Source organism: Bufo gargarizans, chromosome 6 (genome assembly GCF_014858855.1).
Source record: "Bufo gargarizans isolate SCDJY-AF-19 chromosome 6, ASM1485885v1, whole genome shotgun sequence".
NCBI classification, from domain to species: Eukaryota; Metazoa; Chordata; class Amphibia; order Anura; family Bufonidae; genus Bufo; species Bufo gargarizans.
Genome location: NC_058085.1, coordinates 277,245,800 through 277,273,548, shown reverse-complemented (window position 1 = coordinate 277,273,548; position 27,749 = coordinate 277,245,800). Strand labels below are relative to the sequence as shown.

The following is a 27,749-nucleotide window of genomic DNA, read 5'->3' as shown; positions in this document are numbered from 1 at the left end:
GTCTGCCAACAGCAACATTAGGTCGGCGTACCAGGACCGACGGGGCCAATCCGGGGCGATCAGAATCGCGGGAACGCCCTCTGCCGCGATCCTCCGAAGAACCCGTGGCAGGAGGGGAAGAGGAGGAAAGATGTACAGAAGGGAGAATTGGCACCACGGAAGGACAAGCGCGTCGGCGCCGTAAGCCTCCGGGTCCCGTGCCCTGGATACGTATAGGGGAACCTTGCGGTTGAATTTGGAGGCCATGAGGTCCACGTCGGGGCGACCCCAGCGAAGACAAAGGGCCTCGAACACCTCTGGGTGCAGGGACCATTCTCCCGGATCGATGGTGGACCGGCTGAGGAAATCTGCCGCCCAGTTGTCTACCCCCGGGATGTAAATCGCAGACAAGGCTGGCACGTGCGTCTCCGCCCAGAGGAGAATGAGGGACACCTCTTGCATCGCCGCAGCGCTGCGGGTGCCTCCCTGATGGTTTATGTACGCCACCGCCGTGGCATTGTCCGATTGGATCCGAACAGGGCGGCCCCTCAGTAGATGGGTCCAGTGTCTGAGGGACAAAAGAACTGCCCTCAGCTCCAGAATGTTGATCGGAAGTCTGGACTCCGATAGAGACCAAACGCCCTGGACGGATCGGGGAGGGAAAACCCCCCCCCACCCCCGTAAGCTGGCGTCGGTGGTAATCACCAGCCAGTTCAGTGGAAGGAAGGACCTCCCCCTCAGAGGGAGATGCAACCACCAGTTGAGGGAAGCCCGAGCCAGGGGAGGCAGAAGGAAGGTCCTGTCCAGACTCCTCGGTGATTTGTCCCAGGCCGACAGAATCGCCCTCTGAAAGGTGCGGGAATGGAATTGTGCGAACGGCACTGCCTCGAAACAGGCAACCATCTTCCCCAGCAACCGCATGCCGGATCTGAGGGAAGGCCGGTGATGACGGAGAAGGCTGCGAACCGACCCGCGAAGGGCCAGACGCTTGTCCGACGGAAGACGGACCTCTGCCAGTTCCGTATCCAGGAGCATCCCCAGGAAGATCAGCCGTCTGGAGGGGGTAAGGGAAGACTTGGGGTGGTTGATAATCCAACCAAACCGCGTCAGGGTCTCCAGAGTGAGATCCACACTGCCGGATGCCTGTGAAAGGGAGGGTGCCTTGACCAAGATGTCGTCCAAGTACGGAAGAAGAAAAACACTTCTTGAACGTAGAAGGGCCAAGACAGGGGCCAGGACCTTGGTGAACACCCGAGGAGCCGTTGCTAGACCAAAGGGAAGGGCAACGAACTGGAAGTGATCGTCCCCCACCGCGAAGCGTAGGAAGCGGTGATGACATGGAGCAACCGGAACGTGGAGGTATGCATCCTGAACGTCGATGGAGGCCATGAAATCCCCCTTTTCCAGGGAGGCCACTGCGGACCGGAGAGACTCCATCCGGAATCTCTGCAGGCGGAGGAAGCGGTTCAGGCGCTTCAGGTCCAAGATCGGTCGCACCGAGCCTTCCTTTTTGGGGATCACGAAGAGGTTCGAGTAGAACCCCCTGAACCTTTCCGTCGGAGGCACCGGGGTGATGACACCCTTGTCCATGAGTGAGCGAACGGCTGCGAAGAAAGAGGCCGCTCGTACGGGGTCCCGCGGAGGACGGGACCGGAAGAAACGGTCTGGCGGAATGGCCGCAAATTCGATCTTGTACCCGCAAGATACAATCTCGAGCGCCCATGCATCTGAGATGTGGTTCCGCCAAACGTTCCTGAAAAGGAGAAGGCGGCCCCCCACCCGGGTGGGTGGGGGCGCACCTTCAGGCAGAGGGCTGCTGGCCTGTGGTAGCCCGTGCAGGCTGGGTCTTGCGCCAGGTAGGTTGCGCCCGAAAAAAACGGCTTCTTGCGTCTATCCTGGGTTGGGCCAGAGGAAGAAGAACCGGCCCCGGGTCTAGATCCGGAGGGCTTACGAAAGGACCGAAAACGGGACGAACCCGCGCGACCCCGTGGGGCGCCCTTTGGCCTGGACTGGGGAAGGAGAGTACTTTTCCCACCCGTGGCCTCTGATATAAGCTCGTCCAGGCGGGTCCCGAACAAGCGGGAACCCGTGAACGGTAGACCGGCCAAGGAGCGTTTGGAAGCGGCGTCCGCCGCCCAAACCTTCAGCCAGAGTTCCCTCCTGACAGAAACCGCCAGGGCAGAGGAACGGGCAATGAGGGCCCCCGCATCCAGGGAGGCCTCACAAATAAATTTTCCAGCCTGGATAATTAGCTGGGCTAAGGAACGGAGGTCCTGAACAGGAACGTCCGACCCCAACTCCTGCTCCAGCTGCAAACCCCATTCAGAGACCGCTTTGCCAACCCAGGCGGAGGCAAAAACCGGTCTAAGGGCTGAACCAGAGGCAGAAAATATTGCCTTGGAAAGGGATTCCGTCCGACGGTCCTCAGCGGACTGGAGGGAAGATCCGTCCTGTACAGGAATAGCAGTGCTTTTGGACAGGCGAGCCACAGGAGGATCCACCTTGGGCGGAGATGTCCAGGTGGTCACAGACTCCGCCGGAAAGGGATAACAAATGTCCAGCTTTTTTGGTGTAACAAAGCGGACGTTTGGCCGAGTCCAAGCCTTGGATACCACAGAAGAAAAATCTGCATGTATGGGAAAGACCTTGGAGGCCTGTCTGGGTCGGAGAAAGGACACGCCGGCCTGTTCAGAGCTGGGGGGGTCATCGTGTATCTGAAAGGTATCGCGGATACTAGTGATAAGATGCCCCACCGCGGATGACAATTTTGACGGAAGCTCTGAGTCCATGTCCACATCCGAATCCGCCAGTTCTCCCTCAGAAGGCGTATCCCTTTGAGAGGATAGGCTTGACTGAGCTCGCACGCATGGCGGAGAGAGCGAAACATCAGGAGAAGATGTGCGCTCAACCCTTGAACGTTTCTGAGTACGCCGGGCCCTGGAAGATTCACTGGGAGGCAGGGAATCAGTGGGGGCGGCAGAAACGGCATTCCCAGCAGGTGCGACAGGGATTTCGGCAGTCTGCGGGAGAGGCGGTCTATCCACGAGACGGCCCACCACGTGTGTAAGGCTCTCCACCGCCAGAGACAGAGACCTAGCCCAGTCAGGGGGTTCAGAAACAACAGGGGGCACAGCAGAAAGCGGGCCCTGCACCGGGGCCTGACATGCAAGGCAATGCGGCTCAGATTGCCCACTTGGAAAAAGTGCCTTGCAGGCGGTACAGGCGTGGTACCAGGGTTTGGGGGCACCCGTGGGATCAGACATGCTGACAAGTGGTCGTACCTTGATACAGGGACAAGGGATTGCAGCGGCTATGACCAGTGGGGTTAGGAGAGGGTTAACAGCCCTACCAGTGCCTCAGAAGAACGTCAGGTCAGATCCCTAGGAGCGAAGGTCCAGATCAGCAGCCGCGAGTCAGCCAGAAAACCAGCGTGCGTCCCCAGCGATGCACCGGTGTCTCCCACGTGTCTCCACTTCAGTCCGGAGTGAGGAAGCGCGGCAAGCTTGAGCAGAGACGCGGGAACAAGCTCCGCCCCCTCCACGCTTGAATGTTTCATAACGAAACTCCGCCCCCATGACGCGCGCGCGCGCGAAAAAACACCCGCACCCCGTGCTGCCCGAGATTCCCAGGCATATGTTGTCAAAGAAGGGCCCGCAGGCCCCAAAAGCGCGGCGGTATAACCGGACGTCGGAAGGTAAGGTGGTCACCTGACCCCCGTCCCGCCGAACCGAACCGCCGATGCCGGGCCTAAGCCCCGCCCCCTCGATCACGGTACGGAGCGGGCGGCGGCGGGGAGGTAGTAAGAAGCAGGGGCTATCTTCTAAGCGTAAGATCGGGAGGTACATGAAAAGCAGGCAGATGGGGAGATCCCACAGAGCGCTCTGAGAAGCGCAGGAAACGGCCGACCACGGGTGCCCCCCCCCGAACCCAGTGCAACAGGGACAGGGAATGGGCTGGAAAAGCCATCTTACCTGTCTTCACCCTCATTTCCTTCCAGCAGGGTCGCCCCTTCAGCCCCTGGCACCGCAGTGGCAGGAAGCTGGAAGAGGGGCTTGGCGTGCGGGCGACCCCCTAGCTGGCGGGATGTAGGGGAGCCGGTGCTGCCCAGATCCTCCTATTGCTTCAGTGGGGGAGGCAGCAGCGCAAATACGTTGGCACTGGTGCAGCTCAACCCCGGGAGAACAGAGAGGTCCAATGCGTCTCTGGTATCCCTAGGAAAAAACAAAAATAAAATAACAAAATTAGAGAAAAAATTAAAACAAGGAGAAAACAGCCCTGCAGTAGCAGGGGGTGTCTTGCCTCCTTGGACACTAAGCTAAAACTGGTAGCCTCTATCTCCAGGCTGAGGGTATAGCTGATGGAGGAGGGGCTTAACAGTTTTACTTAGTGTCACGCCTCCTAGGGAGCTGAGCTATACCCAAAGGTCTGTGTCCCCCAAGGAAAATGGGCGAGAAAGACATACGGTTGTGTGCAGGTAGCCTTAGACTGGCGCTGGATGTAGAGGCCTGTGCCTGTACATAACTTCAATAACACAGTCAGTGTTACGGTACTTTCACACTTGCGGCAGGACGAATCCGACAGGCTGTTCACCATGTCGGATCCGTCCTGCGGCAAAAGCCGCCGGACTAAAAATTACTGCATGTCCGACTTTTTAGTCCGGCGGCTTTCGCCGTGCTGCGTCGGAGCTCCGCCCCCGTCCCCATTATAGTTAATGGGGACGGAGAGGCGGTCCGGCGGCACGGCGAAATAGCCGCAGGACGGATCCGACATTGTGAACAGCCAGTTGGATCCGTCCTGCCGCAAGTGTGAAAGTACCCTTAGCAAGTCTCCACTGTAATGTAAACAGAAGACAGAGGAGCGCTGCTAAGGCTCAAAATGGGCCACTTTAGAGCTATTTTTCTGACAGAAATGTACAATTCCAGTAATTAAAGTATATTACAAAAATGGTCAGTATCACTGCCCCTATACATTACACAAATAAAAAAAAGAATGAGTTACACTAAGAATTTGCCACCACAGTCTGAGCAGCAGAGATCCAACGTCTGTTTTTGACTTTGCAAAAAGGAGATTTTTGTATAACTTACCAGTAAAATCTCTTTCTCGCTCTTCATTGGGTGACACAGGAACCGTGGGTATAGCTATGTCCTCTAGGAGGCGTTGACACTAGTAAAAGCTGTTAGCTCCTCCCCTGGCAGCTATACCCCCTCCAGCTTGGAGAGAGAGCTTCAGTTTGTGTAGAAGCAGTAGGAGAAGCAAGCCAATCAAAGAAAAAACATGGAACACCAACCATGCCAAAAGACCCAACGGGGTTCAAACCAGCAACTGCCAACTGAGGTCGAACAATAATACTGGGTGGGTGCTGTGTCCAAAAGCAGTCCACGGGGAGGGAAAAACCACAGACCCATGGAAGCAATAGTCCCTGCAGGCATATAAGAAACTGCCACCCGCAGACCATGCGGCCTAAGGCAGCATCCGCCGATGCATAAGTATGCATCTAGTAAGCTTGTGAATGTGTGTAAGGAGGCCGGTAGCCGCCTTACACAACTGTGCAGCCGAAGCGCGACACCTCCAAGCCCAAGATGCGCCCACCGCTTGGTGGAGTAAGCATGACACCGAGGGGCAGAACCCTGCCTCGGGCACGGTATGCTTCAGCAATTGTAGACCGAATTGAGCGTGCGATTGACATCTTGGAAGCCGCCGATCCTATTCGAGGACCCTCCGGATGACAAAAAAAAGGATCCGTACGGCGGAAGAGACCGGAGGCTGATAAATAGATCTTCAGAGCTCTGACATTCAAAAAGCGCAACTCCTTCCCCTAGGGCGTTAAGGAAATGAGCACAGAGAGGGAAGGACAATTTCCTCGTTAATATGGAAGTCAGAGACCCCCTTCGGAAGAAAAGAAGGGACAGGCCAGCGAACCACCTTGCCCCTATGAAGAACCAGGAACAGTTCTCTGCAGAGAGCGCCGCCAACTCAGACACCCGTTCTGATGGGAGTGACAGCGACCAGAAAAAACTACCTTCCAGGACAGAATTCGGAGAAATCTCCCACAAGGGCTCCAGAGAAGGCCTGGAGCGCTGAGAGGACCAAGTCAGATCCCAAGGCAGTAACGAAGAACGGTACGGAGGCACCGTATGTGCTACTCCCTGAAGAAGGTCCTTACAGACCCCAGGGTACCAGAGAGCGCTGGAAAAGGATAGAAGGAGATGACGCATGACTCCGCAAGAACTAAGGGCCAGACCAAGTTCCAACCCTGATTGTAGAAAGGACAGGACCGTGGAGAGCAGAATGAAGTGGTGAAACAATCCGGTTTCCACAGAAACCCAGGAAGACCTCCAGGTCCTGAATAGATCCTGGACGATGCAGGCTTGCGGATGACACCCGCCACAACTGTATCACTAGCCCATACCCCAGCGGAGGAGGGGGCCATACGACAGAGGCCACCAATTCAGATGTCGAAGAAGGAGCTGTGCGGTAAGAACCATAGTATGTAGTGGTAACACAAATACCACTCTCCCTGAAATAGCCAGCGCCTGCCCCATTGGCGCAAAACTAAAGGGGAGCCATGAGGCTATCCCGTAGAAGTCATGGCCCCAGGTAAGAGCTAGCTTTAACACTTTACCTGAACAGGAGCAACAGCAATCTAGCGTCAGGGTAGAACCCCCAGCTGAGGGGGGGGGGGGGGGGGGACAACAGAGTCAGTGAACACTCCACTCACTGAAACGTACTCCCCATAATATACGCAATGACATATGCACCACGTAGTGATGAGGACAATGTCCTGACCGACTGGAACAAAGGAGGCCCATGGAGAAGGGAGGTCTCTAGGACACATAAGTGTGGCTAGGCAACCCCTCAGAGACAGAGGATGTAACAACCATGCTCCAAAACCAGCACCGAAAGATAAGAAAGGTACCAACTGGAAACAGCGACCGTATCCACTGGCAGCACCTTTACACCAAGTAGCAGAGCACCGCCATCTGCAGTTATCGACTGTTGCCACGCCCCACTGAAGAAGCTAAGGCATCCAGAGCCATGGCATTCCCCTGTAAGCGGATCACTTGTGGAAGGGGAATGCAACAGGAAGCGCGGTAATGGGAGAAGGGCTAATGCATACGGCCGGTACAGAACCCAGTGGAGATGCAATGCCGCCACCTACCGAAGGGGGGGGGGGGGGGGGGGGGGGGGATGCATACGTCAGGCACTAAAACCAGTGTAACTATACTTAGTCCACCTATCGCAGGGGGCAGAACATAAGGCAAGTACTTTAACCGTAGTAGTGCAATCATTCCGCCTATGGAAGGGGTGATGCATACAAGCACTGCCATCGCAAGTGGTCATGCTTACGGCAGGAACAGAATGCAACGGTAGGGAGATTACGCCTGTAAACACTGTAACCGGTGATAATGCCAGAACCCACCTATGGAAGAGGCTAATTCATACGGTACGTACTGTACCGAGTAGAAAGCAATTCCGTCCCCTAAGGAAGGGTAAATGCCTACTGGCATCACTGAAACAGCGTTCTAGCATTTAGTTCACCTATAATGCCTAAGGTAAGTATTGCATGCAGCAGAGGTGCAAATACTCCGCCAGAAGGAGGGTAATGCAGACAAGGACTGCTGGCTACCTTGGATGCAATCTTTAAGATTGCAGTGGATTTGAGTGAGAGCCTGAATCACAATATCCCCCCCCTCAGACCGAGCCTCTCCAGGAATGGAGGGGTGTGTCTGAGCGAGACCCTAGGGAGGAAGGTGGGGTTGCGGAGGTGGCCAAGAAGAATGTTCTGCTCTGGCCCACTTGCGCACAGTTCTACTGTTTAGAAGCTTGCCCGTGGCAGTTGTAGGCCACGCCGGAGGAAATACATCAACCAAACTACCCAGAGGGTGGAGTGGGAACTAGAGGTCCGTCCACTGGAGTGCGTAGGTGGAGCTTATCAACCAAGCGACCCCGGAGGATGTATTGGGAACTTCAAGGCTCTCCACTGGAATGCGCAGGTGGAGGATTATCAACCAGACAACCCCGGACGATGGAATGGGAACTTCCAGAGGTTCTGCACTGGATAGCGCAGGTGGAGGATTATCAACCAGACGACCCCGGAGGATGGAATGGGAACTTCCAGAGGTTCTGCACTGGATCGCGCTGGTGGAGAATTATCAACCAAACGGCCCCAAAGGACGGATTAGGAATACAGATGTCCTTGAGAAGTGCGCTAGAGAACTATCAACCACACGACCCAGAGGGTGGATTGGAATACTTCAGCCGTCCTCCCTGGATGTGCGCAGGAGGAGGATTGGGAACTACGAGAGGTCCTCCTGGTACCACACAGACAGGGGGAATCCTGCGGTGATGAGGGGGAGGGGGGCAGTATGAACTCACATTTTACACTCTCCCTCTTTTTTTATTTTATTTTTTTATTAGGATGCCCAGTGTCAAGTTGGCAGAGAGGCAGGAAGGGGTTAACTGTGTTAATGTTAAGGCACACTTCGCTGGAGATAAGATCTCAGATAATCGTGTGATGGCTTCAGAAGTGATTGGCCAGAAGGGGTTAAGCTGTCTTGCGGACCGGGGGTGGGGCCTAGCAGCTTGTGGGAGAGGAAAGTCCAGAGCTGTGATTAACCCCCTGAGTTCTCTGAAATGAGTGGAGCGCTTCCTGCCTTGCCTGTCGACCGGTGCATGGACCCGGTCCGCGGTGGATGAAGCTGCGGCCGGGCCTAAGTTTTCGCACACGGGCGACCGCGATCAATCGGTCAGCCGGGGCGCAGAGGGACCGAACAGGGAACGGAAGCGCTGCTTGCACCCCCCGGACTGGAAGATCGCGGGCCAAATTGTGCGGCGGCGGCCGGCGTCATAGGGTGTTAACCCTTCAGGAGTGGCGCTCGTCTGGTGCCGTTCCCGAAAAGGTGGATGGTGGTAACTGCGGACATCTACCTAATAAGACCAGCTGGGAGATCGCGAGCCGCGAGTAAGCAGCGCCTGTGATTTTATTAACCCCTAAATGGCCACGTAGCCGACGGCCTGGAGGACGTAATATCTGTGAAAGGACAAGGCAAAAATGGAGGAAAGAGCAGTCCTTGATTAACAGACCAGTGTTTTGAGAACCTAGTCTCAAGCTGCACAGCGATTTCTGAGAAGTTCCCCTGTTTTACATATAGTGTAACCTGATCATTCCAAGTCTGAGTAAAGATCAGAGTCTGGAAGATCCAAAAATGAATAAAAATTTACAGGGAAAGTGAGAGGGGGTCCTTGTGCTAGAAAAATAGTATGGCCAACCTAAAAACTGAGGGCACCCTCAGATCCTGTGCATACTTGGCTTGAAAGCCATTCCTCTGGCAGAGCCTAGTGAGGCCTATTAACAGCCGCAAGTCAGCCCATATCCTGCGTCTGTTTTCCGGTGCCTAACCCTAGGAACTACGGAAGGGGAAGCGGGATAAAACATACTTGCCTATCCCGTGTACTCGCCTTATCTTCCTCCTCTTCACTTCACCCTCCCTAGGTGGGCCCATAAGGTATCTTCTCCAGCAGGGTCACCTCCTCAGCAGCTGACACCGTAGTGGCAGGAGACTGGTATGACGGCAGGGTCTTCTCTTTGGCGGAACTAGGTGACCCCTTGGCTGGCGGGATGCAGGGGAGCGAGGCTGCTCTGGTCCACCTTGTCTTCTGTGGGGGAGGCAGCAGTGCGGATGACCGGTACTGGCGCAACTCGACCCCGGGAGAACAGGGAGGCGAAGCGTCCACTGTTTTCCCATCTGAAAAAGAAGGAAAAAAATAAAATAAAATAAAATAAAAAATCTTCAGGAGATCCCTGCAGAGCAGGGAGGTCTTGCCTCCTAATGACACTAGAAAAAAACTGAAGCTCTCTCTCCAGGCTGGAGGGGGTATAGCTGCCAGGGGAGGAGCTGCCAGGGGAGGAGCTAACAGCTTTTACTAGTGTCAACGCCTCCTAGAGGACATAGCTATACCCACGGTTTCTGTGTCCCCCAATGAATATGGGCGAGAAATGTCGAATTTCCTAGCAATGAGCAATAACCTTCTCCACTGTGTAGATCCAGATAATCAACCTCTACATCCGAACTAGACTGAATAGTAGAAGATTAGGTCTGGACACTGATGTAGATGGGGATTTGGATCCACACATGTCCCTATGATAAAGTAGGAAGTGTTGTCATGCAAACACTGGTTTAAAATTTGCTGCAATCTCCAGGACACTCTACATGGTAGCAGCGCAGTGAACATGTTCTGGTTCTGCAGCTTTACCTTAAGCTGTTTGCAGTCCTCCCGTAGTCTCTGGATTTCCGCCTGCAGCCGCTTGTTTTCTTCTAACACCTTCTTTTGCTCGGTGTCTTCCAGACTGGAACTTACGGATTTGAACATGGAGGTGGATTCTGTCTTTGTTACACTGCTAGAGAGGACCTTGTTCACTTCTCCTTCATGCTGAAATGCAACAGAAAAATAGGAGACGTTAAACTGAAAATCTGCAGCAATCCCATCAGTCTCTCATAAAGGGCGCAGTCACACTGTGCGGTCAGCTAGCATATTTTGCGTTATCTTCACCCCCAAATCCCCACAAACTTCAGTGGCTTCACTCATTAAGGCTCATCTCTCCTAAAGGCTGCAATGGGCGACGGCTCCTCAAGGCAGGTAAATGGTCAAAAATTTTGGCCTAGTACACAAAGCAGCTGCCACTCTGCACATGTATCACGCTTCTTAGCTCCGACACTGAAATTAACTGAGACCTTTAAAAAGAAGATACTTACAGGCTTGTCATTCTCAGAAGGTAGCTCAAACAGGCACCGAAGCTTCGAGTCCATCAATTCCTCCGGCTTAGCTTCTTTCCACTGCAAAGTAACAAGAAATTTTATATATATATATTAGTTGGAATTTTACCCGATGTCTCACCAGGGGCTCAGGCTTTGATTTGTCTTTCCCCTATACTTTAAACTGCAGCTCTGCCTGTTCCAATTGGCTGCTGTATAAAAACCAGCCCACCAAATGATCATAAGGAAGTGAGCGGATTTCCATTACTGTTATAGGGATTTTTCCAACTGTTTTATACTGATGACCTATCCTCAGGATAGCTCATCAGTATCTGATCAATGGGGGTCCAACAACCAGGACCCCTGCCGATCAGCTGTTTGAGGAGGCTGCGTCACTCATAAGCAGCCTTCTTACAGCTTTCCTTAGGCTCCCATGGCCCAGGTGAAGCTCAGTCCCATCCTGCATAATGGATCCGTCCGGTTTCCGCTATGTAGGAGAGGGCTCCAGCATAACGAAAACCGGACGGATCCGTTATGCAGGCCATAGACTTCTATTATGACGGAATGAATAATGGAATGCCTCTAAAGGATGGAATTGCGTTATGGTCTGTGGTAACGGAATCCATAATGCAATTCAGTATATACCCCAACCCGAACTTTAAAATATGAAGTTCGCTCATTCCTACTGATGACCTATCCTCAAGATAGGTCATTACAATCTGATAGGCGAGGGTCTGTTGCCTGCAGCCTCTGGCGCTGAAACTAGCTCTGGAATGGAACAGGAAACACAGCCCTGTTGTAAGTGTAGAGGCCGTGGCGGGTTACTGCTGCTCAGTTTCTATTGAAGCAAATGGGAGCTAAGCTGCAGTAACCAAGCACGACCACTAGACTAAGTGGAGCTGTGCTTCCTGTTCTATTCAACATGCTATTTCCAGCGCCGGAGGCTGCATGCCAGACCCTCACCAATCAGATAGTAATTACCCACCTTAAAGGGGTTCTACGGGCATTTAATATTGATGACCTATCCTCAGGATAGGTCATCAATATCAGATCGGCGGAGGTCAGACACCCCCGCCGATCAGCTGTTTGAAGAGGAGGCGCGCGCCATGCCAACACTGCCTCCTCTTCACCGTTTACCTTATCGCCATCGCCTCTGCAGCGGTGAGCAGGTGTAATTATACCCAAGCCATCTCATTCATTTCAATGGGACGCATCGCTCCTATACAAGTGTATGGGAATGATCTGTCCCATTGAAATGAATGGGACGGTTAGGTCTAATTACACCTGCTCACCGCTGCAGATACAACGGTGAGAAGGTAAACAGTGAAGAGGAGGCAGTGCTGGCACAGCGCACGCCTCCTCTTAAAACAGCTGATCGGCAGGGGTGAGGATAGGTCTTTAATAAGATGGAGATCTGCTATAAAGACCCTAAAGATGCATTTACATGCACCAGTGAGCAGGCAATTATCAAGAAGGAACCATTCCTTCCAGATAATAGTCTGCTTGCCAGTGGAGGTAAGAGCTGCAATAACCTCCACTGTATGGGGGAAGAGCGATCTCTACTGCCATCACCTGTCTTATACAGATTCACAGTTTCTGCTGCCCACAAACGCTGATTTAATGCACTGCATAAACTATTAAATCCCTAGAACAAATGTTTGCTTGCTCAGCGGGTGCTTGGAGGCAACGTTACATGGGCCTGTTATCAAGTGTTTGTATGAACATTTGTTTCTGATAACAGTCCAGTGTAAAAGCTTCTTAACATCAGACTGCAGGATGATGCTACAGTGAAAACGTCAGACACACTTACAACGGCTTCCATGTCGGTGGTGTCTGGCGGTGCATACATGGACTGGACCATGAACTTATGTTTGCTTTTCTCATTAGGATCATAGTCGAAGGGTTGGAGCATAACTAAAATAAAGGGAAGAAAAAGGGTTAACCATGCACATTAAGCAAAACTGTAAATCAGTATGTACATTGTAATACTCTTAGCATTCCACAAGAGGGCAGTGATTTTTCTTATCCTTTGTCATCACTGCATAGAAATGAGGGAGATTCAGGATTTTATTTTTATTTTTTTGCAGCGATTATGAAAATCCTCACAAAAACTACCAAATGGTTTCTGACTTTTGGCCACCATATGGACGATGTTTCTCCAGAACATCCCATTTTCTGTTTGTTCTTCCGGTTCCTCAATGACATATTCCTGATGACTCTGATTATTTCATTAATGGAAACTAAGTGGGATATCGGAGTGGAGTAATTTTGGGGAAAAGTATGTTATTGATTACCTATAAATTAAATTAAAAGCGCACGCCCATAACTACATGAGTACAGATGAGGACACAGCCAGTCATTACACAGGAACGCTGGATTTTGGGCCAAACTGGTTTAAGTCCCATGATGACATTTAAAAAAAAAAAAAACTTTAGCATATAGTCTTCATAGCAATTCTCCCTGCCAATGATGACATCACGACCATGGCAGGCCACAATCAGCTACTGCAGTGGAAAGAACTCCAACAAAGGACTCTAAGTAGATAACAACCTTGGCAACACTTAAAGGGGTTATTCATGAAATAATATTGATGACCTATCCTCGATATCACATTGGCAGGGGTCTGAGTCCAAGCAACCCCCCAATCAGCTGTGTCGGGAAGCTGCCGTGCTCACCGCAGCTCTGGCGAGCGCAGCAACCTCCCGGGCGCTTACCAAGCACAGCGCTGTACATCGTATAGTAGTTGTGCTTTGTATTATAGCTCAGCCCTATTGACTTGAATGGGGCCGATCTGCAACTAGGCCTTGTGACTGAGGTGCAGTGATGTCACGGAGCGCCGGACTCTTCTATCAGCTGATCAGCATGGTCCGGGTGACAGGTGCCCCCACTGATTTGATACTGATGTATTTATTACTGGATAACCCATTTAACTATTTTCACGTTGATACACACTATATAGTATTTAAAATGTCTCCCTATAGAGGATATGCCCCTTTTTCTATTTCAGTGACACAGTTTTTAAAGAGGTTGCCCAGTGGGATGACATTTATATAGAAGAAGCAGAACTGGTGACTGGCATCTCCAGCCACTTCCTGTGCGTCAAGCCAAAACCAAGCGGCAGAGACCTTCAGTGATCCTGTCAGCGTGGGAACACTGGTGAGGTAACTTTGTTTATTAACCCATGGGGCATCTTATACAAAAAAAAAAAATTTTTATCACACAGGATAACCTGTGGCATGGCCACTTCTCCACAGAATCCAATGGACACTATTTTGAATTGTTGATCATAAGGATGAGGGTCCCAGATTGAGAACCATGTCACCTTAATATAATAAAATATATTGGGAGTTATTTATCAAAGAGCACTACACCAGAAATGGGTGTAAAAAAGTCCCACTAGCCTGTTTTGATAATTTTTCAACGTCCATGCATCTAGATTTAGGTGTACTTGATACTAGGGAGTGGCGAGATAGGGCATAGCGGAGCACGGCCATTGGCCTGCCTCCAGGCATAAATGACTATTGAAATCTACTCCAGTCAGGGGCTGTAGTAGATTTCAATCTAGGTGCACGGACTAGTGGAGGTTGCACCCAACTTATGACCAGGCGTGGCCCTCATCATAAATTAGGCACATCCTCTGGCAGCACAGGGCATATCAATAATAAATGACCCCCATTGTCTTGCAAGTATTTGGCCAAGGCACATCTCCGCTCCCCCTTGCCAGAAATTTTTTATTAGGTCTATAGGGTGGTCAGTCTATTCAGAGGAGCCTTCAACTAATCATACTTACTGCTGCCCATGATGAGCCAATCAGCTGTCAGATTAGAGGCCAGGCAGAGAAAGAACAACTTATGAATATTTATGAACGGCTAATGAGGTCAGATCCCTTTGTCTGGGGCAAAGTCTTAATTACAAGGGACTCACCAGATACATTGATGGAGGAGCCGGCATCGATGACCCCGCTGTTAGGTCGCACACAGTACCGGCGCGGCGCCGTGGTCTTTACTTTGAAACAAACGTTTTTCTCTGTGGGGTTCGCGAGTTTCAAGTTTGTTGTAACGACATCTGTGAAAGGACCTGAAATGAAAAGAAGTGGACGATTGTAAAACGCCCGTCAGCCTTATTACCAGGACACAAAGTCACAAACTGCACTACAAAAACTGTATTACTCCTACTTTCTTAGCAACCCCCATTAGCCATTATCTAGCAGTGACGCTTGTTCATCGGGCAATCGCAAGCATGCTTAGGCTCCTTTCACACCTGCGTTCAGGTGTCCGCTCGTGAGCTCCGTTTGAAGGGGCTCACAAGCGGCCCTGAACGCAGCCGTCTGGCCCTAATGCACTCTCAGTGGAGGCGGATCCACTGAGAATGCATCCGCCTGCCAGCGCTCAGTGAGCGGACACCTGAACGCTGCAAGCAGCGTTCGGGTGTCCGTCTGGCCGTGCGGAGGCGAGCGGATCCGTTCCGACTTATAATGGAAGTCAATGGGGGCAGATCCGCTTGAAGATGACACCATATGGCTCAATCTTCAAGCGGATCCGTCCCCCATTGACTTTCAATGTAAAGTCTGAACGGATCCGCTCAGGCTACTTTCACACTTAGAAAATTTTTCTAAGTTATAATGCAGACGGATCCGTTCTGAACGGAGCCACCGTCTGCATTAATATGAGCGGATCCGTTCAGAACGGATCCGCTCGAACGCTAGTGTGAAAGTAGCCTTAAAAATCATTGTTAGCCAGAGGTAGATCATGGTATCTAATCACGCCAGGCTGGAGGTAGTAACCTCATCACTCAGCATGAAAAAGGATGGATGTTGTACCGTACAATATACCAATAGAGCCTTCACTTCGGCTGCAAATCTAACAAATGGGTGAAAGTCTGGACGTTCTTCACCCTTAAAGGGGTTATCCTGGAATTAATACTGATGATCTATCTTCAAGATAAGTCATCAATATCAGATCGGCCGGGAGCCAACACCCAGGACCCCCGCCGATAGGATGCCCTCCATTCATGCATATGGGAGCACCGAAACTTGCTGAGCGTTGACTCTGCTATTTCCGTAAGCCCCATAGAAGTGAATAGAGCGGTGGCCGTGCTTGCCATTCATTTCAATGCCGTCAGTGAAGGAGAAATACTGCATATTCTATAAGATGGCTAGTCCTACTCTCACTCTCCACTAGCGATGTACTAGGTTTGCTAAGAGAGGGGAGGCCCAAGGAAGCGACAGGTCTTATCACCCTCCATCAGTGGCCATGTCCATTTAGGCTTTACTGACATTTGATGTCCATGGAAAGCACGTAGAAAATAGTGTCTCTGCTTAGTCTTCCATCTTGGCCACTGCACAGTTCACACAGGCTACTAGAGTGGCCAGAGTGGGGTCTACATTAGATTCCATATGTCCACTATTGTTTGACTGTCACTAAAACATCACAAGTTGGAGCAGTGACACATGCCCTTTAATTCAGTGGATTGCTGAAGGGAAGGAACATGCTCCACTCTAGTCTACATTTATCAGCTGCTCATCTTGTGACACTTGTCTAACAGGTTTCTGCCAACGTGTCTCTACGCTTGCTGATGTACTAAACATCACAACCAGGCCTGGCCTTATGTTGGATGGTGCTCTGTTTAGCAACTTTTGTTGGTGCCTCTTACCTCATATGCTGTACAGTCATACAGAGCCAAATAATACCATACAGGGTATAATTATAAGCACCTTACACTATGGTGCCCACACCCTGCACAAGTACAGCTGTCTAATAAAATCATTCAGTGCTCAAATAATAAACTTACAGTGACCAAAAAAAATCTCACGCTGCTAGCAATTACAAGGCCTTGGGCACCAGGCCATCTGTGGCCTCTCCTTCAGCAAGGGCAGCTAATGTGTCCCCAACGCTTGCCTTGACCACATCTTACATTTACCTTATATGCAGGCATGGAAATACAGCAATACAAAAAAAGATCTAACAGAAAATTTATGGTAGGAAGAAAAAAAAGTTAAGAGGCCCCTAGGAAGAAATAAAGCTAGAAAACATCTTTCTTTGGCCATATTATAAGAAAACAAAGCTCAATGAAGAAGACAAAGATGATTGGAAAAGTGATGAAAGGGGAAAAAAGGAAACGGACAACCACCAAAAAGGTTAATCAAAGGACATGTAAATGCGTCATTGAGAAGTTTTAGAACAAAAAAAAAAAAAAGGACAACAGGGCAATCTGCAGAACCATCACTCATGGCAAAGGAGGGACATATACCCACGAGAAGGCAGTAAAGGACTAATATACATATGTGGAGTCCAAAGATGCACCCAAGACCAAGTTAAAAGTAAAGTCAAGACATTCTATCACCTCACTAATGATGAAGAGAAGAATCAAGGTGATTGTATTAATATAAGGCTTAGGCCTAGTTCACACGAACGTATGGCTTTTATAGTTTTTTGCGGTCCGTTTTTCACGGATCCGTTGTTCCGTTTTTGAGTTCCGTTGTGTCTCCGTTTCCGTTCCGTTGTTCCGTTCCGTTTTTCCGTATGCCATGTACAGTTTACAGTAATTACATAGGAAAAATTGGGCTGGCCATAACATTTTCAATAGATGGTTCAGAAAAAACGGAACGGAAACGGAAGACATACGGATGCATTTCCGTATGTGTTCCGTTTTTTTTGCGGATCCATTGACTTGAATGGAGCCACGACCCGTGATTTACGGCCAAATATAGGACAAGCTCTATCTTTCAACGGAACGGAAAAACGGAAAAACGGAAACGGAAGGCATACGGAACACATTCCGTTTTTTTTGCGGAACCATTGAAATGAATGGTTCCGTATACGGACCGTATACGGAACACAAAAAAACGGCCCGTACACCCGCAAAAAAAACGTTCGTGTGAACTAGGCCTTACACTGGTATTCTGGCTGTCAGAGGTTATCTGCAGTACCTAGACAGTTAAGAGGGAGCATATTGGTCAGAGATACAATAGCTACTTGGAAGGCAGTGAGAAAGCTGTGCCATAAACCCTTTCCTAGTTACTCAATACCACCTACCTTGGCAAGACCCGTAATTTATTTCGGGTCCCCTGAATAAACAGCTTCAAGTGTGGCAAGCCACTCAGTATAATATGATACCTATGGCAGGGCTTGACAAATTTCCTTTGGAATCTAGCCGTTTTTTTTTTTAACCTTTTATAAAGCCTTTTTTTTTTCAGCGACAAAAATAACACCTCTTAAATTAACATATAAAGAAGTCTAGACCCAAACAACATGGGCATTGTTTATTATCAGTGTGCTATGACGTCACTGTGTGTGTAATCTCTGCGCTGTGACGTCACTGTGTATAATCCCTGCGCTGTGACGTCACTGTGTATAATCCCTGCGCTGTGACGTCACTGTGTGTATAATCCCTGTGCTGTGACGTCACTGTGTGTATAATCCCTGTGCTGTGACGTCACTGTGTGTATAATCCCTGCGCTGTGACGTCACTGTGTGTGTGATCCCTGCGCTGTGACGTCACTGTGTGTGTAATCCCTGCGCTGTGACGTCACTGTGTGTGTAATCCCTGCGCTGTGACGTCACTGTGTGTGTAATCCCTGCGCTGCACCTGACTGAACTGAGATCCCTTCCCCAGGATGTTTGGTCCGGACTCATTCATCTCATAGAACTGCAGCTATGAAATCCACAGCGTATTGCAGCCAATACCAGCAAAATGGATAAAATTTTACCAAAAATCCTCACACTTCTTAAAATCCACACGGAAATGAACCTGCTGTGCACAATTCAAATCTGCACCGTGGTCATATATGATTTTACCACGTGTAACTGAATTCCACAGCAAATCCACACGCTACATGTAGAGTTTGATATAAATTGAGTTTGATATATCAGATGATTTAGCCATTTTGGAGTCTTATGGCAACTCCTAGGAGAACTGTGTGGTATACAGCCTGTCACCCAGCTTTCCTGAGGAGAACATATCTCAGTATGGGAACATATAGAGAAGTCATCAGATGATTTGGCCATTCAGCATTCTTAGTTCTCATAGGAGCTGCAACCCGGCTTTCCAAGACTCCTGAATGGGTAAATCATATGATATCGTATCTAAATGTTCCTATACGGAGATATATTCTCTTCAGGAGACCAGGAAAGCTTGGTGACAGACAGCCTGTATACCACACAGCTCTCCTAGGAGCTGCCACCAGGCTTTCTGTGTGGTGTACAGGCTGTCACCCAGCTTTCCTAGAAAGGGACAGAACTAAGAAGTGGCCGAATGGTAACTGCAGGGATGGAGGACGGTGCAGGAATGGCCACCAGTTGTGGCTAGCAGGAGCTCCGGCCTAATGACGGCAGCAGGTGTGCAGCTCCCCCCTGGGTTCATGGCCGTAGCAGGCAGACATTACAAACTTAGTGCAGAGCGCCTCATTTACAGCAGCAGAGCCGGCCGGATTGTCTTACCTCCACTTGTCCGCGAGTGCAGCGCCGCTAACTGTGCTCCAGCTCTGCCTCCCCTGCACTAACTCCTCTCTCCCCGCCAAGGCTCTCTGACCGGCACACGTGCTCTGATGATAAGTATCGGCCGGGCTCCTGTAACTGCCCTGGAGAAGACGCACGCTGCGACCGATAGATGGCGAGAGAGAGAGGCTAAACCATGATGGAGCCGAAAGCTGAGGGGTCCGGGCAGGGTGGCAGTCCGAACCTGGGCGCGCCGCGCAAGTGATAAAAAAAAAAAAAAGGTTTCATTTTGCTAGCGGTCCTAACCCTCCAGTGTATGCGCCCGGCTGCGGGGCCTATTTTCAAGCAGAGGCGAATACCCAGGCGCCAGGGCAAAATTCCTAGTCGCCATGGCGACCTGGGATTTGTCGAGCCCTGACCTATGGTGTGACTCGCAGCAGAGATTTTACACTTTTCAGGAGCGTCGCACTTTTTAAAGGGTTAGAAGTGTCTCATTTCCTAGAGTACCATCAGATAATGGGTTTCCTGAAATGCAAGGTGCGGGATATCTCCGGGGACTTCCTAGTTGATGACGCAGATGAGTTATTATTGAGCCCCAAGGAGAGGAGGTCTCTGTCTCGGCTGTACGATATATTGCAGAAGGAGGACCTGAAGAGATCCAAAGGAGATCTTTTTAAGACTTGGAATAAGACACTGAACACCCAGGTGGTAGCACTTGAAATACTACAGGGTTGGAGGGTAGTACTTAGGGCAGTCGAATGAGGTCTGGAGAGATGCAACTGAAGCTCATGCATAGAGGGATTTAGGAGTTCCACTCTCGTAACAAGAGATGATCAGGCCCAGGGACATATATAAGAGGGCCCTAAATGCAGTTTACCCAACTCCGATCTCACCCATGGAATTTGGTCCTGTTCGGCTATAGTAAATCTGTGGTAAGCTTTATTGGCTTTAGTTAGGTCCCACTTTCAGTCACAGCTTACATTGGCCAGTAGCTTACTTCTCTTTCATTATAGGCCACTCCCTGAGGCAGTGCAGGTGCCGCTTCCAGCAACGAAGCCATGTATATTGCGACACTGGCAAGCTTCGGAACCGCCGAGTATATCTGAAATAGTGGAGCACGCTAGACTAAGCCTAGAGACGGGGAAATGGGAGGTGGATAGGCAGAAAGGTCCATCAGCTATCCGCTTTAGTAAGAAATATAATTTCTTAATTGCAGCCTCTCTCTCCTCAACAGAGACTACCGCCATTGAGTCCTCTTTGAGTCAATTCTACATAGTTGCACTCCGGTGGGTCCTAGGGACCTCTTTCTGAGTGGCCTGACTAATATAGCGCTTGGTGTAGCGATGGGGGTAACTAATGTTCTTGGGGGAGGATGGCAGGTTTAGATACTATACTATGACCTTTGTATTGTACATGTGCTGGTAGCTGTACTGTATTTGTGCATTGACGGATTGTTATTAGGAATTATTATTAAAAAAATAAAAAAGAAAAAGAAAAAGGTTATCTGGGATATTGATATTGATGGCCTATCCTCAGGATAGTGGCATCACTGGCCAAGAAAGAGGACTAAGCACTGAAGCTCCTATGCTGTACATTTCAGTAAATATATGACACACGTCATCCACAGGTTAAAAATGTTGTTTGAAATGATAAAATGATGGGTGCTTTCTTGCTGAAACATCACCTGGCCAAAAGAGAACATTGCAGCTTGGCCCCATTCTTATCAATTGAGGGGTAATACCAAACAACCCATAAATTGCACCGTTTTGGGAAGAAAGCAGCCAAGCTTTTCTCATGATGAACATCCCTTTCAAGACTACACATCATAACAAGAGTGCGGTGTATTGGATGAAAGCCAATCTACTTCTAATAAGCGCACGTGTCCTTAACCTCGAAGTGAAGGTGGCAATGTCTCAACAGTAACTGATGAGTCATTTGAGTGTCCTCGGGACCACACACAGGGTGTTATCCTTCTGTTTTAAGAAATGTCTGCCTGTCTTTCCTTCCACTGTGTTGCAGACTTTTCCAGTATGCTGGTTTCACCCACCTTCTCGTGCCTTGCCTCAAGCATAAAAACTGGAATGTTTATGGGCACATTTTTGGCCTATGTAATCTGTTGTCTCAAAGAGGCTGTCCAGAGCACAACCCTTGTCCACAAGTTGTGTGTGGTATTTAAGCTAAGTCCCATTCACCTGAATGGAGCTTGGCTGCAATACTAGACACAACCCATAGGCAGGAGTGCCAGAGTTTCGGGAAAAAGGAAGCCATGTTTTTCTAATCCTGAAACACTGAACCCTACTGAAGGTAAGAAACAACTGTGATTCAAGGCTTAAAGGAACATTTGGAAGGTAAGAAGCATTAGAAAATGCTAAGAAAAGCTATAGATTACCAAGACAATACCACCAGGTGGAATGCAGCTCCGAAAACCTTAACAAATCAAAACCTGTCAAACTAGATTCTCAACCTAAACTATGTTGATTATCTACACAGACACACATTCCTCAGGATCTCTCCCAGTTCACACGATCACTTACAAGTCATCGGCTTTCTAGTCAGAACAATACTTGAATGCTCGCCCGACACAACTTCAGAAAGCACGAAATACATGGAGGCCATGCGGCCAAATCAGTATCCACAGGCCGTGGGGGTTGAACAGGGTTATCCTACCTGAATTATTTACCAATTATCCACAGGGTAGGTGATAAATGACAGGTTACACGGGTCTAACTGCTGCTGGGACCAGCCAAGATCCCATAAGTCCCTTCTCTGAACGGACTGCGTATGACTCCATACAGAAAGGGGACTCTGCATTCCCTATGTAGATTTCATGTGGAGGGTGAAAGTTGCATAGTCTGTTATTTATCACCTAAGCTCTAGATAAGTGATAAATAATTTTCATGGAATAACCTCTTTTATATGAGACTGAGGCGGTATGGAGCCAAGTTCCTCCATGGGATCCTAGCTGTAAGTCTAGTAACACAAATAGGTTTGGCCAAAGATGGCCATATAACACCCAGTCCAGCACGTGAGCGAGACTTAGGCTACCTAAAGTATTTGTGATGGTGATAACATCTCTTAGGGCTCAAGACCATGATCAGCTCGGGAAAACAAGGTCTGTGTGTTGGCCATATCTTCTGGGTTGACTGCACCTCCCTTTGACCCGAACTGAATGTATCCTGTTAATTTATGATATAGTCGGTCCATATTTGATCGCAGGGCTATTGCAGTGAAGGTGCATCATTGTGTACAAGTTACTATCATACAGTCAGTTTGGGTCAGGGGATCCTTGGTCAGCCATGGAGAGATTTGGCCAACACATGGAAGTGTTTCCCAGGCTACTCATGGTTGTGAGCAAAAGCCCTTAGGGTACTTTAACTCTAGCGCTTTTCTTTTCCGGCACTGAGTTCCATCATAGGGGCTCAATACTGGAAAAGAACTGATCAGTTTTATCCTAATGCATTCTGAATGGAGAGAACTCTGTTCAGGATGCATCAGTTCAGTCACTGAACGGCGTTTTGGACAGAGGAAATACCTCAGCATGCTGCAGTATTCTCTCCGTCCAAAATTCTGGATCAGTTGCCGGAATCCAGATACGGCATGAAAAATACCGGAATGCCAGTATTGTGGGCAGTCTAAGGCACACCTGTGCAATATTCATGCTGTCTAATCAGCACCTTGATATGCCACACCTGTGAGGTGGGATGGATTATCTTGGCAAAGGAGAAGTGCTCACTAACACAGATTTAGACAGATTTGTGAACCATATTTGAGAGTAATGGGTCTTTTGTGTATGTAGAAAATGTTTCAGATCTTTGAGTTCAGCTCATGCAAAATGGGAGCAAAATCGAAAGTGTTGCATTTATATTTTTGTTTAGTGTATTCCTGAAAAGGAAATTACCGGTAAGGCTGCTTTCACACTTGCGGCAGAGAGATCCGGCAAGCAAGCAGTTCAGTCGCCAGCAAAACGTATGCCAACTGATGGCATTAGTAAGACTGATCAGGGTCAGTCTTAAAAATGCTTGATCAGTCAAAAAAAAAAAAATGCATTGAAATGCCGGATCCGTCTTTCCGGTGTCATCCGGCAAAACGGATCCGGCACTTTTTTCACCTTTTTATTTTTTTCGGTCTGCGCATTCCGTCAAGTCTTCAGTTTTTTTCAAGGAGATAAAACCGTAGCATGCGGTTTTCTCTTTTGCCTGATCAGTCAAAATGACTGAACTGAAGACATCCTGAACGGATTACTTTCCATTCAGAATGCATGGGGATATGCCTGATCAGTTATTTTCCAGTATAGAGCCCCTGTGACGGAACTATATGCCGGAAAAGAAAACCGCTAGTGTGAAAGTACCCTTATAAGTAATATGGTTTTTCCCTTTCATTCCTCCATGATGGCATACCATGAGATAAAACAGATTATTATTTTTTTTAGGGAGGGTCTATGGCCTGCAATACCTTTCTACCAAATTAAAGCTCTCGATTAGCCCTAGTATCTACCCCGTAGTGTTTAGTAAACGTGTGAGGGCTTGACCATGTTGCTGCTCTACAGATCTGTTCTAACGAAGCACTTGCTCTTTCAGCCCAGGATGTTGCGACAGATCTTGTAGAGTGAGCTGTGAGAGACTTTGGTGAAGATACCACTAAAGACTTATAGGATTCCAATACGGCCATTTTTATCCATCTGGACAAAGAATTATTTGTGACTTTATGTCCTTTATGTGCCCCACTGAACTGTACAAAACGAGTAATCAGTTTTCCTAAAGGACTTCGTGGTCTCTAAAGTAGTATAAGATAGCTCTATATACATCCAATTTGTGAAATTTCTCCTCTCCATCTAATTTTGGATTTGAACAGAAAGAGAATAATAATCTCCTCCTGTCTGTGAAAATTAGATACACCTTTTGGAAGGAAAGAATTGTCCGATCTAAAAAACAATCCTGTCTGGAAAGACCATGAAAAATGGTTCCACTATTTTTAGAGCCTGGATCTCACTTACTCTACGTGCTGAGGTAATTGCTACTAAAAATAGGGTTTGTAGGGAAACATATTTTAGTGCGACCTCCGAAAGGGGTTCAAAGGGGAAATTCGTCAGACCTGACAGAACTTAAATTAAGATCCCAGGGAGGAACAGTAGGTCTTAAGAAGGATCTTGATCTATCTGCCCCTTTTCTAAAACCAGACAAAGATGGCCCCAAAATGTTTTTATCAAACACTGAACTCAATGCTGATACATGTACCCTTAGGGTATTTGGACGCAACCCTTTTTTCAAATTCTGTTTGCAAAAATCCCCAAATTGCCTGGATGGAAATCTCTGAGAACAGTTCCCCGTCTGACTACACCAACCACAGAATCTTTTCCAAATTTTAGAGTAAATCTTGGAAGTAACCGCCTTCCTGCTGGCTGCCATAGTGTCAATTATGGCATCCAATAAACCCTTGGACTTTAATGTTACCCTCTCAGGTTCCAAGCTGCCAGATGTAGTCTTTCCACTTTGGTATGATGGACAAGCCCCTGTGACAACAGATCTTAACTCCAGGGAAGAACCCACAGGCACTGGTTTGACAAGAGCTTCAGCAGAGGGAACCATGGCTTTTTGGGCCACAGAGGGGCTATTAAAATTACATGGGCCTGGTCTATGTGGATCTTTTTTTAGCACCCTGGAAATCAACTGAAGAGGGGGGGGGAAGACGTACGTCAGCTGAAAGCCCCATTTTTGTGACAGCGCGTCTACTCCTATAGTCCCAAAGGGATTTAGCAAGAAGAATTTTGTTTTGCTTTGTGTTTTCTGCTGAGGCAAACAGATCCACTAGGGGAGTACCCCATAATTCTGTAATCTAAAAAAACACCCTTTTTTTAGGCTCCATTCTGTTGACCTCAGCAATCTTGAGCGAACTTCTGACCATGAAAATATTTTTTCTGTCATTAGACTACACTTCTTGTACCCCCTTGATGGTTTAAGTAGGCGACTACCGTCGTGTTGTCCGTCCTTACTTGAATGTCCATACCTTCTATGTAATGGGACAATGCCTTTATAGCTTCCCAGACTGCGGACAATTCTCTCTGATTTGAAGAGAGAAATCTCTGAACCTCGGACCATTGTCCTTAGAAAGAAAGATGGCTCGCGTCTATGGTAGTAACTTGAAGATGTTCGAGATTCCAAGAAACTCCCCTCGTCAGATGGTCTGGATCTTTCCACCACTGTAAAGGACTGATTCACTCTTAAGGGAATCTGAATTGTCTTCTCCAATGTGTCCCGATTTCTGTCCCAACTCTCTAATATCCATTGTTGGAAAGTCTGAGTGTGGAAATGGACCCATTTTACTGCTGGGATGCAAGATGTCAATGAGCCTAATAGCTTCATAGCCTCTCCGATTGTGCATACTGACTGACTTTGGAATTGTAAGACTTTCACTTATCCCTATCACTTTCTGGGTTGGAAGAAAAGTCTTCTGAAGGATTGAGTCTAGACGGACCCCTAAAAATATTAAACTCTGGGATGGACAGGGGGTTTGATTTTTTTTCCAGTTTTTTTACCCAGCCTGTCTGATATAGTGTCTGACATGTTATGAACAAATTGTTTTCCATGACAGTTTTTGAGCTTCCTACTAACCAACAGATCGACAATTACTAAAATGTTCCTTCTCCTTAAATGAGCCACTACTTCTAACATTACTTTGGTAAACATCCTTGGAGCGGAGGTGATGTCAAAGGGGAGAACTTGGAACTGGAAATGATGTATCTCCTTACTTAAAAAAAGACTGCTATGCGGAAGGAATTTGAGCTTTTTCGCATACCGGAATATGGTAATACACATCTTTTAGATCTATTGATGCCAAGAAACCTCCTTCCTTTAATAGATTTATGGTGGATTTTATGGTTTCCATTTTAAACTTGTTATATTTTATGAATTTGTTTAGGCTCTTTAAGTTTAACCCATCAGGTTTTTCTACTAACATAGTACATAAGGCCGAAAAAAGACATTTGTCCTTCCAGTTCGGCCTGTTATCCTGCAAGTTGATCCAGAGGAAGGCCTCTTTCACACTTGCGTTGTCCGGATCCGGCGTGTACTCCACTTGCCGGAATTACACGCCGGATCCGGAAAAACGCAAGTGAACTGAAAACATTTGAAGACGGATCCGTCTTCAAAATGCGTTCAGTGTTACTATGGCAGCCAGGACGCTATTAAAGTCCTGCTTGCCATAGTAGTAGTGGGGAGCAGTATACTTACAGTCCGTGCGGCTCCCGGGGCGCTCCAGAATGACGTCAGAGCGCCCCATGCGCATGGATGACGTGCCATGCGATCACGTGATCTATGCGCGTGGGGCGCCCTGACGTCACTCTGGAGCGCCCCGGGAGCCGCACGGACGGTAAGTATGCTGCTCCCCACTACACTTTACCATGGCTGCCAGGACTTTAGCGTCCCGGCAGCCGTGGTAACCATTCAGAAAAAGCTAAATGTCGGATCCGGCAATGCGCCGAAACGACGTTTAGCTTAAGGCCGGATCCGGATCAATGCCTTTCAATGGGCATTAATTCCGGATCCGGCCTTGCGGCAAGTCTTCAGGATTTTTGGCCAGAGCAAAAAGCACAGCATGCTGCGGTATTTTCTCCGGCCAAAAAACGTTCCGGTCCGGAACTGAAGACATCCTGATGCATCCTGAACGGATTTCTCTCCATTCAGAATGCATTAGGATAAAACTGATCAGGATTCTTTCGGCATAGAGCCCAGACGACGGAACTCTAAGAACGCAAGTGTGAAAGAGCCCGAAGGCAAAAAAAACAACAACTGTGAGGTAGAACTATGTTACTATGTTCTCTAAAATATTTTCTAAATCCTGACACGAAAGGGCAAACTACATAGTCTCATCTTGAAAATGATGTCACCTGCCCAAGATTTTAACCAAAGCGCCCTTCTGGCCACTACCGCTAGACCCGAGGTTCCTGCTGCTGTTCCTGCAGTGGAATCAGACAGAAAGTCCACCTCTTTTAATAAGAGGGGAAAGGAATCTTTTAGGGAGTCATAAATGGCCCCTTCTTTCAGAAGCGATTCCAACTGTGATAACCATTTTTTTTTTTTTTATAGATCTAGAAACGGATGTGGCAGCTAGATTTGGTTTGAATAAAGCTGCTGTGGCCTCCCAGGTTTTCTTTAGACTTGAATCGGCTTTCATGTCCATGGGATCTGTTGGGGACCCCATGTCTTCAAAAGGAAGGGCATTTTTGCCCCTTTGACTAATTTTGATAAGGAAACATCTACCTTTGGACAAGAAGAAAACAACGCCTCATCTTCATCGCTAAACAGAAGGTGACGTCTCATCGTTTTTGGAATAACTAACTTCCTCTCTGGAGCCTTCCACTATCTTTTAATTAGTTCCTGCATATTTATGTGAACTGGAAAAACTCTCCTTTTATTTTGTTCTAGTCCACTAAACATTTGATCTTGAACGGACCTCTGGAACTTTGTCTGAGAGATCCACGGCGGCCCTGACCACCTTAATTAATTCCTTCGTATCCTCAGAGGAGAACAAAAACCTTTAAAATTCTGAATCAGACCCAGACAAACCAGAGGAGACAAGGCCCTCA

At 48.5% G+C, this 27,749-nt stretch overlaps 1 protein-coding gene across 1 annotated transcript in view; it reads right to left on the bottom strand.

Annotated features, from left to right (window-relative positions):
* The window catches only part of VAPB (VAMP associated protein B and C), a 51,871-nt gene that overhangs the window by 7,010 nt on the left and 17,112 nt on the right, over positions 1-27,749 (bottom strand). Inside the window, exons 2-5 of the mRNA XM_044299908.1 lie at positions 14,658-14,810; positions 12,544-12,647; positions 10,734-10,814; positions 10,234-10,410 (exon numbers count right to left, since the gene is read on the bottom strand). Coding sequence (XP_044155843.1) covers positions 10,234-10,410; positions 10,734-10,814; positions 12,544-12,647; positions 14,658-14,810 — 515 coding nt within the window. The remainder of the gene's footprint in view (positions 1-10,233; positions 10,411-10,733; positions 10,815-12,543; positions 12,648-14,657; positions 14,811-27,749) is intronic.